The sequence below is a fragment of the Oncorhynchus kisutch genome, unplaced genomic scaffold (assembly GCF_002021735.2).
Source record: "Oncorhynchus kisutch isolate 150728-3 unplaced genomic scaffold, Okis_V2 Okis02a-Okis13b_hom, whole genome shotgun sequence".
NCBI classification, from domain to species: domain Eukaryota; kingdom Metazoa; phylum Chordata; class Actinopteri; order Salmoniformes; family Salmonidae; genus Oncorhynchus; species Oncorhynchus kisutch.
This window is the reverse complement of record NW_022261979.1, coordinates 8,008,147-8,024,815: the sequence shown is the minus strand read 5'-3', so window position 1 is coordinate 8,024,815 and position 16,669 is coordinate 8,008,147. Positions and strand designations below refer to the sequence as shown.

Below are 16,669 nucleotides of genomic sequence, written 5' to 3'. Positions count from 1 at the left end.
ACAACAGTGTAGACTTTATGAAGGTGAGAAGCCCCTCTGAACAACAGTGTAGACTTTATGAAGGTGAGAAGCCCCTCTGAACAACAGTGTAGACTTTATGAAGGTGAGAAGCCCCTCTGGACAACAGTGTAGACTTTATGAAGGTGAGAAGCCCCTCTGAACAACAGTGTAGACTTTATGAAGGTGAGAAGCCCCTCTGGACAACAGTGTAGACTTTATGAAGGTGAGAAGCCCCTCTGGACAACAGTGTAAACTTTATGAAGGTGAGAAGCCCCTCTGGACAACAGTGTAGACTTTATGAAGGTGAGAAGCCCCTCTGGACAACAGTGTAGACTTTATGAAGGTGAGAAGCCCCTCTGGACAACAGTGTAAACTTTATGAAGGTGAGAAGCCCCTCTGGACAACAGTGTAGACTTTAGGAAGCTGGAATGGTCTGTGCGGGGATCTGTTGGAATGGTCTGTGTGGTGATCTGTTGGAATGGTCTGTGTAGTGATCTGTTGGAATGGTCTGTGCGGTGATCTGTTGGAATGGTCTGTGCGGTGATCTGTTGGAATGGTCTGTGCAGTGATCTGTTGGAATGGTCTGTGCGGTGATCTGTTGGAATGGTCTGTGCAGTGATCTGTTGGAATGGTCTGTGCGGTGATCTGTTGGAATGGTCTGTGCAGTGATCTGTTGGAATGGTCTGTGTGGTGATCCGAGTACCTGCCAGATCTGTAGAACCAGATACAGTATGTGAGATGTAATTTGTCATTTATGACAAGAATGTTCGCAGTTCCTTTTTCTATGTGAACTCCGTTTTTTTGGGGTGTGGCTCTCACAGTAACCCTGAAGAAGACTCAGAACTCAGCATCACCTCACCTGGATACCCTAATGCTTACTAAGGGTCATTGGTGGCAGCTGGTATTTGTATTTACAGCAGTAGTAACTGATTGTCCTTCTTGTCTCTGTAGATCTGGAGAAAGTATGATGCTGACAGCAGTGGATACATATCAGCTGTGGAGCTGAAGGTAATGTTAACTCCACTCCTACACACAGAAGGTAATGTTTACTCCACTCCTACACACAGAAGGTAATGTTAACTCCACTCCTACACACAGAAGGTAATGTTAACTCCACTCCTACACACAGAAGGTAATGTTAACTCCACTCCTACACACAGAAGGTAATGTTTACTCCACTCCTACACACAGAAGGTAATGTTGTTTAACTCCACTCCTACACACAGAAGGTAATGTTGTTTAACTCCACTCCTACACACAGAAGGTAATGTTTACTCCACTCCTACACACAGAAGGTAATGTCTTTATATTTATCAAACCAGGGAATCAGGAAGTAAACCAATAAACCATGTTAGATCTGATTTCAGGGAATCAGGAAGTAAACCAATAAACCATGTTAGATCTGATTTCAGGGAATCAGGAAGTAAACCAATAAACCATGTTAGATCTGATTTCCGGGAATCAGGAAGTAAACCAATAAACCATGTTAGATCTGATTTCAGGGAATCAGGAAGTAAACCAATAAACCATGTTAGATCTGATTTCCGGGAATCAGGAAGTAAACCAATAAACCATGTTAGATCTGATTTCAGGGAATCAGGAAGTAAACCAATAAACCATGTTAGATCTGATTTCAGGGAATCAGGAAGTAAACCAATAAACGATGCCCTTTTTATTTCCTCTCTCCTTCTTTGTAAACAGGGTTTCCTGAAGGACTTGTTCCAGCAGCACGGGAAGGCTGTGTCCTCCAGCAAACTGGACGAGTACACAGACGCAATGGTAAAACAACAGTCTCGTAGCCCTTTCCTGTCGTCAAATGACCAAATCACCCCCTAGTGGCCCCATTGGTGGAATCTTATTAATATTTTTCATAATTTCATAATTAATAAATACTATTTCAAAACAAACGCTGATAATGTGTTCTTCTTGGTTCCTGGAGGTGACAAATATATCCTCTTGGTTCTTAGAGGAACATAGGGCCTGTACTAAAGATATCCTCTTGGTTCCTGGAGGAACATAGGGCCTGTACTAAAGATATACTCTTGGTTCCTGGAGGAACATAGGGCCTGTACTAAAGATATACTCTTGGTTCCTGGAGGAACATAGGGCCTGTACTAAAGATATCCTCTTGGTTCCTGGAGGAACATAGGGCCTGTACTAAAGATATCCTCTTGGTTCCTGGAGGAACATAGGGCCTGTACTAAAGATATACTCTTGGTTCCTGGAGGAACATAGGGCCTGTACTAAAGATATACTCTTGGTTCCTGTTGCCAGTCTTGGGATGCTTCCTGTCCCTTTTGGCCATGACATGCAGTCTTTATAGTCTCTCACCCCCTGATTTACGATCTCTCTCTCTCCAGTGTGTGTAAAATAAGATAACTCAAGCACTACGTCTAATCAACCTAATGCAGTCATCAGTCTCTAGAACCATTAATGCAGGGTAAATGAACCTCATTCGTGGTTCTTTCAGAGTGCCTTTCAGGTCACTGAACGTGGTATAGATTCAGCAGGTAAATCTGGTTGCAGTGATGTTCATTACTGCCCCTACACTCTAACCACTAGGCTACCTGCCTGCCCCTACACTCTAACCACTAGGCTACCTGCCTGCCCCTACACTCTAACCACTAGGCTACCTGCCTGTCCCTACACTCTAACCACTAGGCTACCTGCCTGCCCCTACACTCTAACCACTAGGCTACCTGCCTGCCCCTCCACTCTAACCAGTAGGCTACCTGCCGCCCCTACCCTCTAACCACTAGACTACCTGCCTGCCCCTACACTCTAACCACTAGACTACCTGCCTGCCCCTACACTCTAACCACTAGTCTACCAGCCGTCCCTACACTCTAACCACTAGGCTACCCACTGCCCCTACAATCTAACCACAAGGCTACCTGCCGTCCCTACACTCTAACCACTAGGCTACCTGCCGCCCCTACACTCTAACCACTAGGCTACCTGCCTGCCCCTCCACTCTAACCACTAGGCTACCTGCCGTCCCTACACTCTAACCACTAGGCTACCTGCCGTCCCTACGCTCTAACCACTAGGCTACCTGCCGTCCCTACACTCTAACCACTAGGCTACCTGCCTGCCCCTACACTCTAACCACTAGGCTACCTGCCTGCCCCTACACTCTAACCACTAGGCTACCTGCCTGTCCCTACACTCTAACCACTAGGCTACCTGCCTGCCCCTCCACTCTAACCAGTAGGCTACCTGCCGCCCCTACCCTCTAACCACTAGACTACCTGCCTGCCCCTACACTCTAACCACTAGACTACCTGCCTGCCCCTACACTCTAACCACTAGTCTACCAGCCGTCCCTACACTCTAACCACTAGGCTACCCACCGCCCCTACAATCTAACCACAAGGCTACCTGCCGTCCCTACACTCTAACCACTAGGCTACCTGCCGCCCCTACACTCTAACCACTAGGCTACCTGCCTGCCCCTCCACTCTAACCACTAGGCTACCTGCCGTCCCTACACTCTAACCACTAGGCTACCTGCCGTCCCTACGCTCTAACCACTAGGCTACCTGCCGTCCCTACACTCTAACCACTAGGCTACCTGCCATCCCTACACTCTAACCACTAGGCTACCTGCCGCCCCTCCACTCTAACCACTAGGCTACCTGCCGCCCCTACACTCTAACCACTACGCTACCTGCCGTCCTGTCAAAGGGTCATCGCAATATACTGTCACCGACTGGTTTTTCCAGTCTTATCTATACCCTGAGGCTTGTTCCCTTCTCTGAAAGCGTTCTAACTTCTGCTCTAAATGGTCTTCCCTGAGGAGGAAATGGCTTCCTCCTGCAGCCTGATGTGGTCTCTCTCTCTCCATTTCATCAGACAGGATAATGCATTCCCAAATGGCATCCTATTCCTTATGGGCCCTGGTCAAAAGTAGGACACTATATAGGGAATAGGGAGTCATTTGGGACTGTGACAGGGCTGTGTTGTGGCAGCCAGCAGCAGATGACTCTGTCCAGCTGTATTAATCATCTCATCTAACAGACTGAGATATTAGATTACCAGTGTCTGGCGGGAGACTGTCACACCTCTCCTACCGATTCACTCTGTCTGTCACTCAGCCTGCCCTGTCTGTCTCCTACCCTGCCCTGTCTGTCTCCTACCCTGGCCTGGTCTGGTATCACCCTGCCCTGTCTCTCACCCTGCCCTGTCTGTCTCTCACCCTGGCCTGGTCTGTCTCTCACCCTGGCCTGGTCTGGTATCACCCTGTCTGTCTCTCACCCTGCCCTGTCTGTCACCTACCCTGGCCTGGTCTGGAATCACCCTGTCTGTCTCTCACCCTGGCCTGGTCTGACATCACCCTGTCTGTCTCTCACCTTGGCCTGGTCTGGCATCACCCTGTTCTGTCTCTCACCTTGGCCTGGTCTGGTATCACCACGTTCCGTCTCTCATCCTGCCCTGGTCTGGCATCACCCCGTTCCGTCTCTCACCCTGGCCTGGTCTGGCATCACCCCATTCTGTCTCTCATCCTGGCCTGGTCTGGCATCACCCCATTCCGTCTCTCACCCTGGCCTGGTCTGGCATCACCCCATTCCGTCTCTCACCCTGGCCTGGTCTGGCATCACCCCATTCCGTCTCTCACCCTGGCCTGGTCTGGCATCACCCCATTCCGTCTCTCATCCTGGCCTGGTCTGGCATCACCCCATTCCGTCTCTCATCCTGGCCTGGTCTGGCATCACCCCGTTCTCGTTAGAGTACTTCTAACCTGTGTATCATATTTATTTTCAAAGAGAGAGGCAGTCAAAATGGCAGGTTGACCTCTATTGTCATGAGTCTTGTCTTGGAGGCAGAGCTGAGAGATTTCCCCTTAGATAGGCCAGCTGCAAAGTCAAAATTGCCTATATTGTAAAATGTATGAAAACAAAAATGTGGTTAAGGTTAGGCATTAGGCTTAGCAGTGTGGTTAAGGTTAGGCATTAGGCTTAGCAGTGTGGTTAAGGTTAGGCATTAGGCTTAGCAGTGTGGTTAAGGTTAGGGTTAGGCATTAGGCTTAGCGGTGTGGGTAAGGTTAGGATTAGGCATTAGGCTTAGCAGTGTGGTTAAGGTTAGGCATTAGGCTTAGCAGTGTGGTTAAGGTTAGGGTTAGGCATTAGGCTTAGCAGTGTGGGTAAGGTTAGGATTAGGCATTAGGCTTAGCAGTGTGGTTAAGGTTAGGCATTAGGCTTAGCAGTGTGGTTAAGGTTAGGCATTAGGCTTAGCAGTGTGGTTAAGGTTAGGCATTAGGCTTAGCAGTATGGTTAAGTTTAGGCATTAGGCTTAGCAGTGTGGTTAAGGTTAGGCATTAGGCTTAGCAGTGTGGTTAAGGTTAGGCATTAGGATTAGCAGTGTGGTTAAGGTTAGGCATTAGGCTTAGCAGTGTGGTTAAGTTTAGGCATTAGGCTTAGCAGTGTGGTTAAGGTTAGGCATTAGGCTTAGCAGTGTGGTTAAGGTTAGGGTTAGGCATTAGGCTTAGCAGTGTGGTTAAGGTTAGGCATTAGGCTTAGCAGTGTGGTTAAGGTTAGGGTTAGGCATTCTGCTTAGCAGTGTGGGTAAGGTTAGGATTAGGCATTAGGCTTAGCAGTGTGGTTAGGGTTAGGCATTAGGCTTAGCAGTGTGGTTAAGGTTAGGGTTAGGCATTAGGCTTAGCAGTGTGGTTAAGGTTAGGGTTAGGCATTAGGCTTAGCAGTGTGGTTAAGGTTAGGGTTAGGCATTAGGCTTAGCAGTGTGGTTAAGGTTAGGGTTAGGCATTAGGCTTAGCAGTGTGGTTAGGGTTAGGCATTAGGCATAGCAGTGTGGTTAAGGTTAGGGTTAGGCATTAGGCTTAGCAGTGTGGTTAAGGTTAGGGTTAGGCATTAGGCTTAGCAGTGTGGTTAGGGTTAGGCATTAGGCATAGCAGTGTGGTTAAGGTTAGGGTTAGGCATTAGGCTTAGCAGTGTGGTTAAGGTTAGGGTTAGGCATTAGGCTTAGCAGTGTGGTTAGGGTTAGGCATTAGGCTTAGCAGTGTGGTTAAGGTTAGGGTTAGGCATTAGGCTTAGCAGTGTGGTTAAGGTTAGGGTTAGGCATTAGGCTTAGCAGTGTGGTTAGGGTTAGGCATTAGGCTTAGCAGTGTGGTTAAGGTTAGGGTTAGGCATTAGGCTTAGCAGTGTGGTTCAGGTTAGGGTTAGGCATTAGGCTTAGCAGTGTGGTTAAGGTTAGGGTTAGGCATTAGGCTTAGCAGTGTGGTTAAGGTTAGGGTTAGGCATTAGGCTTAGCAGTGTGGTTAAGGTTAGGGTTGGGTTTAATCACGTTGTGTCTCTGCCAGCTAGTGACCCACTCTGCAGAGCTGCTCCCAGAACAAGATTCATAATGAAAAACAGTAACATGCGTCAACATGTGTTTATTTCTGCTCAGATCTGAACCATTGACAAACCATGTTTAGTTGTCTTTTTTAAGCAGGGAAACCAGTCATCGCTAAATATATTTAATATCTCCGTTGGTCTAAAATGGCACATGTATTATTATGCATCAATTACTTTTTTTCTAACAGATGAAGATTTTTGACAAAAATAAGGACGGTCGCTTGGATCTGAACGATTTGTCCAGGTACTTCTGACTGACTCTATTACAATTCTGAATACTGAACCGTTTGGTCAGGTACTTCTGATTGACTCCATTACAATTCTGAATACTGAACCGTTTGGTCAGGTACTTCTGATTGACTCTATTACAATTCTGAATACTGAACCGTTTGGTCAGGTACTTCTGATTGACTCTATTACAATTCTGAATACTGAACTGTTTGGTCAGGTACTTCTGATTGACTCTATTACAATTCTGAATACTGAACCGTTTGGTCAGGTACTTCTGATTGACTCTATTACAATTCTGAATACTGAACCGTTTGGTCAGGTACTTCTGATTGACTCTATTACAATTCTGAATACTGAACCGTTTGGTCAGGTACTTCTGATTGACTCTATTACAATTCTGAATACTGAACCGTTTGGTCAGGTACTTCTGATTGACTCTATTACAATTCTGAATACTGAACCGTTTGGTCAGGTACTTCTGATTGACTCTATTACAATTCTGAATACTGAACCGTTTGGTCAGGTACTTCTGATTGACTCTATTACAATTCTGAATACTGAACCGTTTGGTCAGGTACTTCTGATTGACTCTATTACAATTCTGAATACTGAACCGTTTGGCCAGGTACTTCTGATTGACTCTATTACAATTCTGAATACTGAACCGTTTGGTCAGGTACTTCTGATTGACTCTATTGCAATTCTGAATACTGAACCATTTTGTCAGGTACTTCTAATTGACTCTATTGCAATTCTGAATAATGAACCGTTTGGCCAGGTACTTCTGATTGACTCTATTACAATTCTGAATTACTGAACCGTTTGGCCAGGTACTTCTGATTGACTCTATTACAATTCTGAATTACTGAACCGTTTGGTCAGGTACTTCTGATTGACTCTATTACAATTCTGAATTACTGAACCGTTTGGTCAGGTACTTCTGATTGACTCTATTACAATTCTGAATACTGAACCGTTTGGTCAGGTACTTCTAATTGACTCTATTACAATTCTGAATACTGAACCGTTTGGTCAGGTACTTCTGATTGACTGTATATTGTAGTACCAATACCTTTTCTGACTGTGTTGTTTTGCTTGATCAAACTGTTGTTTCCTGTTTTCCTTTAGGATCCTGGCTCTAGAAGAGAATTTCATGCTACAGTTCAAAATGGATGTGAGTTCAGTTGATGTGTTTCTCCTAATGTTCATTAAATTACTCTGCTAAATCTTCCTAGGAAGATGGAAAATGAAACTAACCATAAATTGACTCTGTTTACAGGCCTCCAGTCAAGAAGACAGAAAGAGAGACTTTGACAAAATATTCAACCACTATGATGTTGTGAGTACAGACAGAGTACCCTCGGGGCTGGGATGTTAGATTTGATTTGCAAGGCAACTGCTTCCTCTATGTGGTCTGTCAATTAAATACGAGTTGCAAAACAAGGATGTTTGGTCTGCATTCAGAGAAGAGAGATTAGAATTTTGACATGATGCTCTTTTAATGAGTTTTATGTTCTCTCTTCTCCATTGGTCAGAGTAACACCGGAGCTTTTAATGAGTTCTATGTTCTCTCTTCTCCATTGGTCAGAGTAACACCGGAGCTTTTAATGAGTGCTATGTTCTCTCTTCTCCATTGGTCAGAGTAACACCGGAGCTTTTAATGAGTTCTATGTTCTCTCTTCTCCATTGGTCAGAGTAACACCGGAGCTTTTAATGAGTTCTATGTTCTCTCTTCTCCATTGGTCAGAGTAACACCGGAGCTTTTAATGAGTTCTATGTTCTCTCTTCTCCATTGGTCAGAGTAACACCGGAGCTTTTAATGAGTTTTATGTTCTCTCTTCTCCATTGGTCAGAGTAACACCGGAGCTTTTAATGAGTTCTATGTTCTCTCTTCTCCATTGGTCAGAGTAACACCGGAGCTTTTAATGAGTTCTATGTTCTCTCTTCTCCATTGGTCAGAGTAACACCGGAGCTTTTAATGAGTTCTATGTTCTCTCTTCTCCATTGGTCAGAGTAACACCGGAGCTTTTAATGAGTTCTATGTTCTCTCTTCTCCATTGGTCAGAGTAACACCGGAGCTTTTAATGAGTTCTATGTTCTCTCTTCTCCATTGGTCAGAGTAACACCGGAGCTTTTAATGAGTTCTATGTTCTCTCTTCTCCATTGGTCAGAGTAACACCGGAGCTTTTAATGAGTTCTATGTTCTCTCTTCTCCATTGGTCAGAGTAACACCGGAGCTTTTAATGAGTTCTATGTTCTCTCTTCTCCATTGGTCAGAGTAACACCGGCGCTTTGGAAGGACCAGAGGTGGATGGCTTTGTAAAAGACATGATGGAGCTGGTCAGGGTAAGTTGTGGGGAAGAATATTAGACAATATCTTTATGAATGTGCCACAAACATGCTCCTATTATAATCGACAATATGTCTTTGTAAAGGTCATGTGGGACAATATTGTGTTCAGAAAGGTAGAATAAAGTGTCTATTGTTTTATCCTGTTGTGTTGTATATCTTTATGAGTCCGTCTTAACATGCTACCTGTTGTGTATCAAATCAAATCAAATCACATTTTTATTTTTCAAATCAAATCAAAATCAAATCAAATGTATTGATATAGCCCTTCGTACATCAGCTGATATCTCAAAGTGCTGTACAGAAACCCAGCCTAAAACCCCAAACAGCAAGCAATGCAGGTGTAGAAGCACGGTGGCTAGGAAAAACTCCCTAGAAAGGCCAAAACCTAGGAAGAAACCTAGAGAGGAACCAGGCTATGTGGGGTGGCCAGTCCTCTTCTGGCTGTGCCGGGTGGAGATTATAACAGAACATGGCCAAGATGTTCAAATGTTCATAAATGACCAGCATGGTCGTATAATAATAAGGCAGAACAGTTGAAACTGGAGCAGCAGCACGGTCAGATGGACTGGGGACAGCAAGGAGTCATCATGTCAGGTAGTCCTGGGGCATGGTCCTAGGGCTCAGGTCCTCCGAGAGAGAGAAAGAAAGAAAGAGAGAATTAGAGAGAGCATATATGTATGTTGTTGTTATGAACATCTGACCTGGATGGCCATAAGGACATCTATTGTGTCCAGTGTCTTCTGACAAGGTACGAATCTGTCGTTCTGCCCCTGAACAGGCAGTTAACCCACAGTTCCTAGGCCGTCATTGTAAAATAAGAATTTGTTCTTAACTGACTTGCCTAGTTAAATAAAGGTCAAATTAAAAATTCTGTTCTGTCTGGCCCTAAGGACATCTATTGTGTACTCTGTCCTGGTTGGCCATAAAGACATCTACTGTGTCCAGTGTCCTCTGTCCTGGTTGGCCCTAAGGACATCTATTGTGTCCAGTGTCCTCTGTCCTGTCTGGCCATAAGGACATCTACTGTGTCCTCTGTCCTGGCTGGCCCTAAGGACATCTACTGTGTCCAGTGTTCTCTGTCCTGGCTGGCCCTAAGGACATCTACTGTGTCCAGTGTCCTCTGTCCTGGCTGGCCCTAAGGACATCTACTGTGTACTCTGTCCCGGCTGGCCCTAAGGACATCTACTGTGTCCAGTGTCCTCTGTCCTGGCTGGCCCTAAGGACATCTATTGTGTCCAGTGTCCTCTGTCCTGGCTGGCCCTAAGGACATCTACTGTGTACTCTGTCCTGTCTGGCCCTAAGGACATCTATTGTGTCCAGTGTTCTCTGTCCTGGCTGGCCATAAGGACATATATTGTGTCCAGTGTCCTCTGTCCTAAAGGACATATATTGTGTCCTCTGTCCTAAAGGACATATATTGTGTCCAGTGTCCTCTGTATCCATCTACAACAGATGGAATGCTCCTTGACCTTCACCTCTTGACCTCATTGAACAGAATACGATAACTTTAGCCCACACATTCAATAGATCTTTATTGTCCCGGTAGAGCAATTTTTGTGCAATATAAAATACATCTAAACATAGTTTCACTACTAATGTATTTTACCTGTTGATCTTCCATCCAGCCCAGCATCACTGGTCCAGAGCTGGACAAACTGAGGGCTATGCTGCTGGGACACTGTGACGTCAACAAAGATGGAAAGATCCAGAGGAATGAGCTAGCGCTGTGCCTGGGAATGAAGCCCAATAAGGCCTAGTCTTCCCCGTGCAGAGAAGACCTCTAACTACTGATCATTCCCTTCACTCTGATGCATCCAGAACACCCAGAACGGATCCTTCCCCTCACTCTGATGCATCCAGAACACCCAGAACGGATCCTTCCCCTCACTCTGATGCATCCAGAACACCCAGAACGGATCCTTCCCCTCACTCTGATGCATCCAGAACACCCAGAACGGATCCTTCCCTTCACTGTGATGCATCCAGAACACCCAGAACGGATCCTTCCCTTCACTGTGATGCATCCAGAACACCCAGAACGGATCCTTCCCTTCACTGTGATGCATCCAGAACACCCAGAACGGATCCTTCCCTTCACTGTGATGCATCCAGAACACCCAGAACGGATCCTTCCCTTCACTGTGATGCATCCAGAACACCCAGAACGGATCCTTCCCTTCACTGTGATGCATCCAGAACACCCAGAACGGATCCTTCCCCTCACTCTGATGCATCCAGAACACCCAGAACGGATCCTTCCCCTCACTCTGATGCATCCAGAACACCCAGAACGGATCCTTCCCCTCACTCTGATGCATCCAGAACACCCAGAACGGATCCTTCCCCTCACTCTGATGCATCCAGAACACCCAGAACTGTATGTCCAATCTTCAAAAACAAAGAAGACAACAGCTGCCATTGTTTTAGCATGTTGTAGAACAAGCACTGTTCTGAATGATCAGTTGTATTTTCTTGTGATAGATTCACGTTAATACAGAATAATACAGCTGGCCTACTGGTAAATTAATACAGAATAATACAGCTGGCCTACTGGTAAATTAATACAGAATAATACAGGTAGTCTACTGGTAAATTAATACAGAATAATACAGCTGGCCTACTGGTAAATTAATACAGAATAATACAGCTGGCCTACTGGTAAATTAAAGTGTATCTATTTGAAAAAGCAGGAGAGGGCTCAATGTTCAAGACTGTGTTGTGAATTATGCTTATATTTTTCTCGTTGTGTTTTGTTGGCCTGGCCATAGCTGGCTATTGGGCAATTTGCATGTAAGTGTAGTACTGTATTGTACATTAGGTGAGTTGCTGTTTTTAATATTATATGATGATGTTTAACAATGATAATTAAATCAAGAATAGTGGCACTTGGTGTTGTGTACTATGTTCCAGATACATTTAACATTAGTGTGTACAATATTGCCTGTGTGTATGGTCTGTTTGCTGGGAGAGAGAGGGAAGTATACTACAGTAATGGTTTGTATGGTCTGTTTGCTGGGAGAGAGAGGGAAGTATACTACAGTAATGGTTTGTATGGTCTGTTTGCTGGGTTAGAGAGGGAAGTATACTACAGTAATGGTGTGTATGGTCTGTTTGCTGGGTTAGAGAGGGAAGTATACTACAGTACTGGTTTGTATGGTCTGTTTGCTGGGTTAGAGAGGGAAGTATACTACAGTAATGGTTTGTATGGTCTGTTTGCTGGGTTAGAGAGGGAAGTATACTACAGTACTGGTTTGTATGGTCTGTTTGCTGGGTTAGAGAGGGAAGTATACTACAGTAATGGTTTGTATGGTCTGTTTGCTGGGAGAGAGAGGGAAGTATACTACAGTAATGGTTTGTATGGTCTGTTTGCTGGGAGAGAGAGGGAAGTATACTACAGTAATGGTTTGTATGGTCTGTTTGCTGGGAGAGAGAGGGAAGTATACTACAGTAATGGTTTGTATGGTCTGTTTGCTGGGTTAGAGAGGGAAGTATACTACAGTACTGGTTTGTATGGTCTGTTTGCTGGGTTAGAGAGGGAAGTATACTACAGTAATGGTTTGTATGGTCTGTTTGCTGGGTTAGAGAGGGAAGTGTACTACAGTAATGGTTTGTATGGTCTGTTTGCTGGGAGAGAGAGGGAAGTATACTACAGTAATGGTTTGTATGGTCTGTTTGCTGGGAGAGAGAGGGAAGTATACTACAGTAATGGTTTGTATGGTCTGTTTGCTGGGTTAGAGAGGGAAGTGTACTACAGTAATGGTTTGTATGGTCTGTTTGCTGGGAGAGAGAGGGAAGTATACTACAGTAATGGTTTGTATGGTCTGTTTGCTGGGAGAGAGAGGGAAGTATACTACAGTAATGGTTTGTATGGTCTGTTTGCTGGGTTAGAGAGGGAAGTATACTACAGTAATGGTTTGTATGGTCTGTTTGCTGGGAGAGAGAGGGAAGTATACTACAGTAATGGTTTGTATGGTCTGTTTGCTGGGAGAGAGAGGGAAGTATACTACAGTAATGGTTTGTATGGTCTGTTTGCTGGGAGAGAGAGGGAAGTATACTACAGTAATGGTTTGTATGGTCTGTTTGCTGGGTTAGAGAGGGAAGTATACTACAGTACTGGTTTGTATGGTCTGTTTGCTGGGTTAGAGAGGGAAGTATACTACAGTAATGGTTTGTATGGTCTGTTTGCTGGGTTAGAGAGGGAAGTGTACTACAGTAATGGTTTGTATGGTCTGTTTGCTGGGAGAGAGAGGGAAGTATACTACAGTAATGGTTTGTATGGTCTGTTTGCTGGGAGAGAGAGGGAAGTATACTACAGTAATGGTTTGTATGGTCTGTTTGCTGGGTTAGAGAGGGAAGTGTACTACAGTAATGGTTTGTATGGTCTGTTTGCTGGGAGAGAGAGGGAAGTATACTACAGTAATGGTTTGTATGGTCTGTTTGCTGGGTTAGAGAGGGAAGTGTACTACAGTAATGGTTTGTATGGTCTGTTTGCTGGGTTAGAGAGGGAAGTATACTACAGTAATGGTTTGTATGGTCTGTTTGCTGGGTTAGAGAGGGAAGTATACTACAGTACTGGTTTGTATGGTCTGTTTGCTGGGTTAGAGAGGGAAGTATACTACAGTAATGGTTTGTATGGTCTGTTTGCTGGGAGAGAGAGGGAAGTATACTACAGTAATGGTTTGTATGGTCTGTTTGCTGGGAGAGAGAGGGAAGTATACTACAGTAATGGTTTGTATGGTCTGTTTGCTGGGAGAGAGAGGGAAGTATACTACAGTAATGGTTTGTATGGTCTGTTTGCTGGGAGAGAGAGGGAAGTATACTACAGTAATGGTTTGTATGGTCTGTTTGCTGGGAGAGAGAGGGAAGTATACTACAGTAATGGTTTGTATGGTCTGTTTGCTGGGAGAGAGAGGGAAGTATACTACAGTAATGGTTTGTATGGTCTGTTTGCTGGGAGAGAGAGGGAAGTATACTACAGTAATGGTTTGTATGGTCTGTTTGCTGGGTTAGAGAGGGAAGTATACTACAGTAATGGTGTGTATGGTCTGTTTGCTGGGTTAGAGAGGGAAGTATACTACAGTAATGGTGTGTATGGTCTGTTTGCTGGGAGAGAGAGGGAAGTATACTACAGTAATGGTTTGTATGGTCTGTTTGCTGGGTTAGAGAGGGAAGTATACTACAGTAATGGTGTGTATGGTCTGTTTGCTGGGTGAGAGAGGGAAGTATACTACAGTAATGGTTTGTATGGTCTGTTTGCTGGGTTAGAGAGGGAAGTACACTACAGTAATGGTGTGTATGGTCTGTTTGCTGGGAGAGAGAGGGAAGTATACTACAGTAATGGTGTGTATGGTCTGTTTGCTGGGAGAGAGAGGGAAGTATACTACAGTAATGGTTTGTATGGTCTGTTTGCTGGGTTAGAGAGGGAAGTATACTACAGTAATGGTGTGTATGGTCTGTTTGCTGGGTGAGAGAGGGAAGTATACTACAGTAATGGTTTGTATGGTCTGTTTGCTGGGTTAGAGAGGGAAGTATACTACAGTAATGGTGTGTATGGTCTGTTTGCTGGGTTAGAGAGGGAAGTATACTACAGTAATGGTGTGTATGGTCTGTTTGCTGGGTTAGAGAGGGAAGTATACTACAGTAATGGTGTGTATGGTCTGTTTGCTGGGTTAGAGAGGGAAGTATACTACAGTAATGGTGTGTATGGTCTGTTTGCTGGGTTAGAGAGGGAAGTATACTACAGTAATGGTTTGTATGGTCTGTTTGCTGGGTTAGAGAGGGAAGTATACTACAGTAATGGTTTGTATGGTCTGTTTGCTGGGAGAGAGAGGGAAGTATACTACAGTAATGGTGTGTATGGTCTGTTTGCTGGGTTAGAGAGGGAAGTATACTACAGTAATGGTGTGTATGGTCTGTTTGCTGGGAGAGAGAGGGAAGTATACTACAGTAATGGTGTGTATGGTCTGTTTGCTGGGAGAGAGAGCGAAGTATACTACAGTAATGGTTTGTATGGTCTGTTTGCTGGGTTAGAGAGGGAAGTATACTACAGTAATGGTGTGTATGGTCTGTTTGCTGGGTTAGAGAGGGAAGTATACTACAGTAATGGTTTGTATGGTCTGTTTGCTGGGTTAGAGAGGGAAGTATACTACAGTAATGGTTTGTATGGTCTGTTTGCTGGGTTAGAGAGGGAAGTATACTACAGTAATGGTGTGTATGGTCTGTTTGCTGGGTTAGAGAGGGAAGTATACTACAGTAATGGTGTGTATGGTCTGTTTGCTGGGTTAGAGAGGGAAGTATACTACAGTAATGGTGTGTATGGTCTGTTTGCTGGGTTAGAGAGGGAAGTATACTACAGTAATGGTGTGTATGGTCTGTTTGCTGGGAGATAGAGGGAAGTATACTACAGTAATGGTTTGTATGGTCTGTTTGCTGGGTTAGAGAGGGAAGTATACTACAGTAATGGTTTGTATGGTCTGTTTGCTGGGTTAGAGAGGGAAGTATACTACAGTAATGGTTTGTATGGTCTGTTTGCTGGGTTAGAGAGGGAAGTATACTACAGTAATGGTTTGTATGGTCTGTTTGCTGGGTTAGAGAGGGAAGTGTACTACAGTAATGGTGTGTATGGTCTGTTTGCTGGGTTAGAGAGGGAAGTATACTACAGTAATGGTGTGTATGGTCTGTTTGCTGGGTTAGAGAGGGAAGTATACTACAGTAATGGTGTGTATGGTCTGTTTGCTGGGTTAGAGAGGGAAGTATACTACAGTAATGGTGTGTATGGTCTGTTTGCTGGGTTAGAGAGGGAATTATACTACAGTAATGGTGTGTATGGTCTGTTTGCTGGGTTAGAGAGGGAAGTATACTACAGTAATGGTGTGTATGGTCTGTTTGCTGGGTTAGAGAGGGAAGTATACTACAGTAATGGTGTGTATGGTCTGTTTGCTGGGTTAGAGAGGGAAGTATACTACAGTAATGGTGTGTATGGTCTGTTTGCTGGGTTAGAGAGGGAAGTATACTACAGTAATGGTGTGTATGGTCTGTTTGCTGGGTTAGAGAGGGAAGTATACTACAGTAATGGTTTGTATGGTCTGTTTGCTGGGTTAGAGAGGGAAGTATACTACAGTAATGGTGTGTGTGGTCTGTTTGCTGGGAGAGAGAGGGAAGTATACTACAGTAATGGTGTGTATGGTCTGTTTGCTGGGTTAGAGAGGGAAGTATACTACAGTAATGGTGTGTATGGTCTGTTTGCTGGGTTAGAGAGGGAAGTGTACTACAGTAATGGTTTGTATGGTCTGTTTGCTGGGTTAGAGAGGGAAGTATACTACAGTAATGGTGTGTATGGTCTGTTTGCTGGGTTAGAGAGGGAAGTGTACTACAGTAATGGTTTGTATGGTCTGTTTGCTGGGTTAGAGAGGGAAGTATACTACAGTAATGGTGTGTATGGTCTGTTTGCTGGGTTAGAGAGGGAAGTATACTACAGTAATGGTGTGTATGGTCTGTTTGCTGGGTTAGAGAGGGAAGTATACTACAGTAATGGTGTGTATGGTCTGTTTGCTGGGTTAGAGAGGGAAGTATACTACAGTAATGGTGTGTATGGTCTGTTTGCTGGGTTAGAGAGGGAAGTATACTACAGTAATGGTGTGTATGGTCTGTTTGCTGGGTTAGAGAGGGAAGTATACTACAGTAATGGTGTGTATGGTCTGTTTGCTGGGTTAGAGAGGGAAGTATACTACAGT

General features: G+C 44.6%; 1 protein-coding gene across 1 annotated transcript in view; it reads left to right on the top strand.

Moving 5' to 3' along the window:
• Window positions 1–11,821, top strand: part of LOC116359256 (secretagogin-like) — a 12,393-nt gene extending 572 nt beyond the window's left edge. Inside the window, exons 3-9 of the mRNA XM_031811820.1 lie at window positions 952–1,008; window positions 1,702–1,779; window positions 6,542–6,597; window positions 7,713–7,758; window positions 7,864–7,923; window positions 8,862–8,930; window positions 10,562–11,821. Coding sequence (XP_031667680.1) covers window positions 952–1,008; window positions 1,702–1,779; window positions 6,542–6,597; window positions 7,713–7,758; window positions 7,864–7,923; window positions 8,862–8,930; window positions 10,562–10,693 — 498 coding nt within the window. The 3' untranslated portion in view covers window positions 10,694–11,821. The remainder of the gene's footprint in view (window positions 1–951; window positions 1,009–1,701; window positions 1,780–6,541; window positions 6,598–7,712; window positions 7,759–7,863; window positions 7,924–8,861; window positions 8,931–10,561) is intronic.
• The last annotated feature ends 4,848 nt before the right edge of the window (window positions 11,822–16,669 follow it).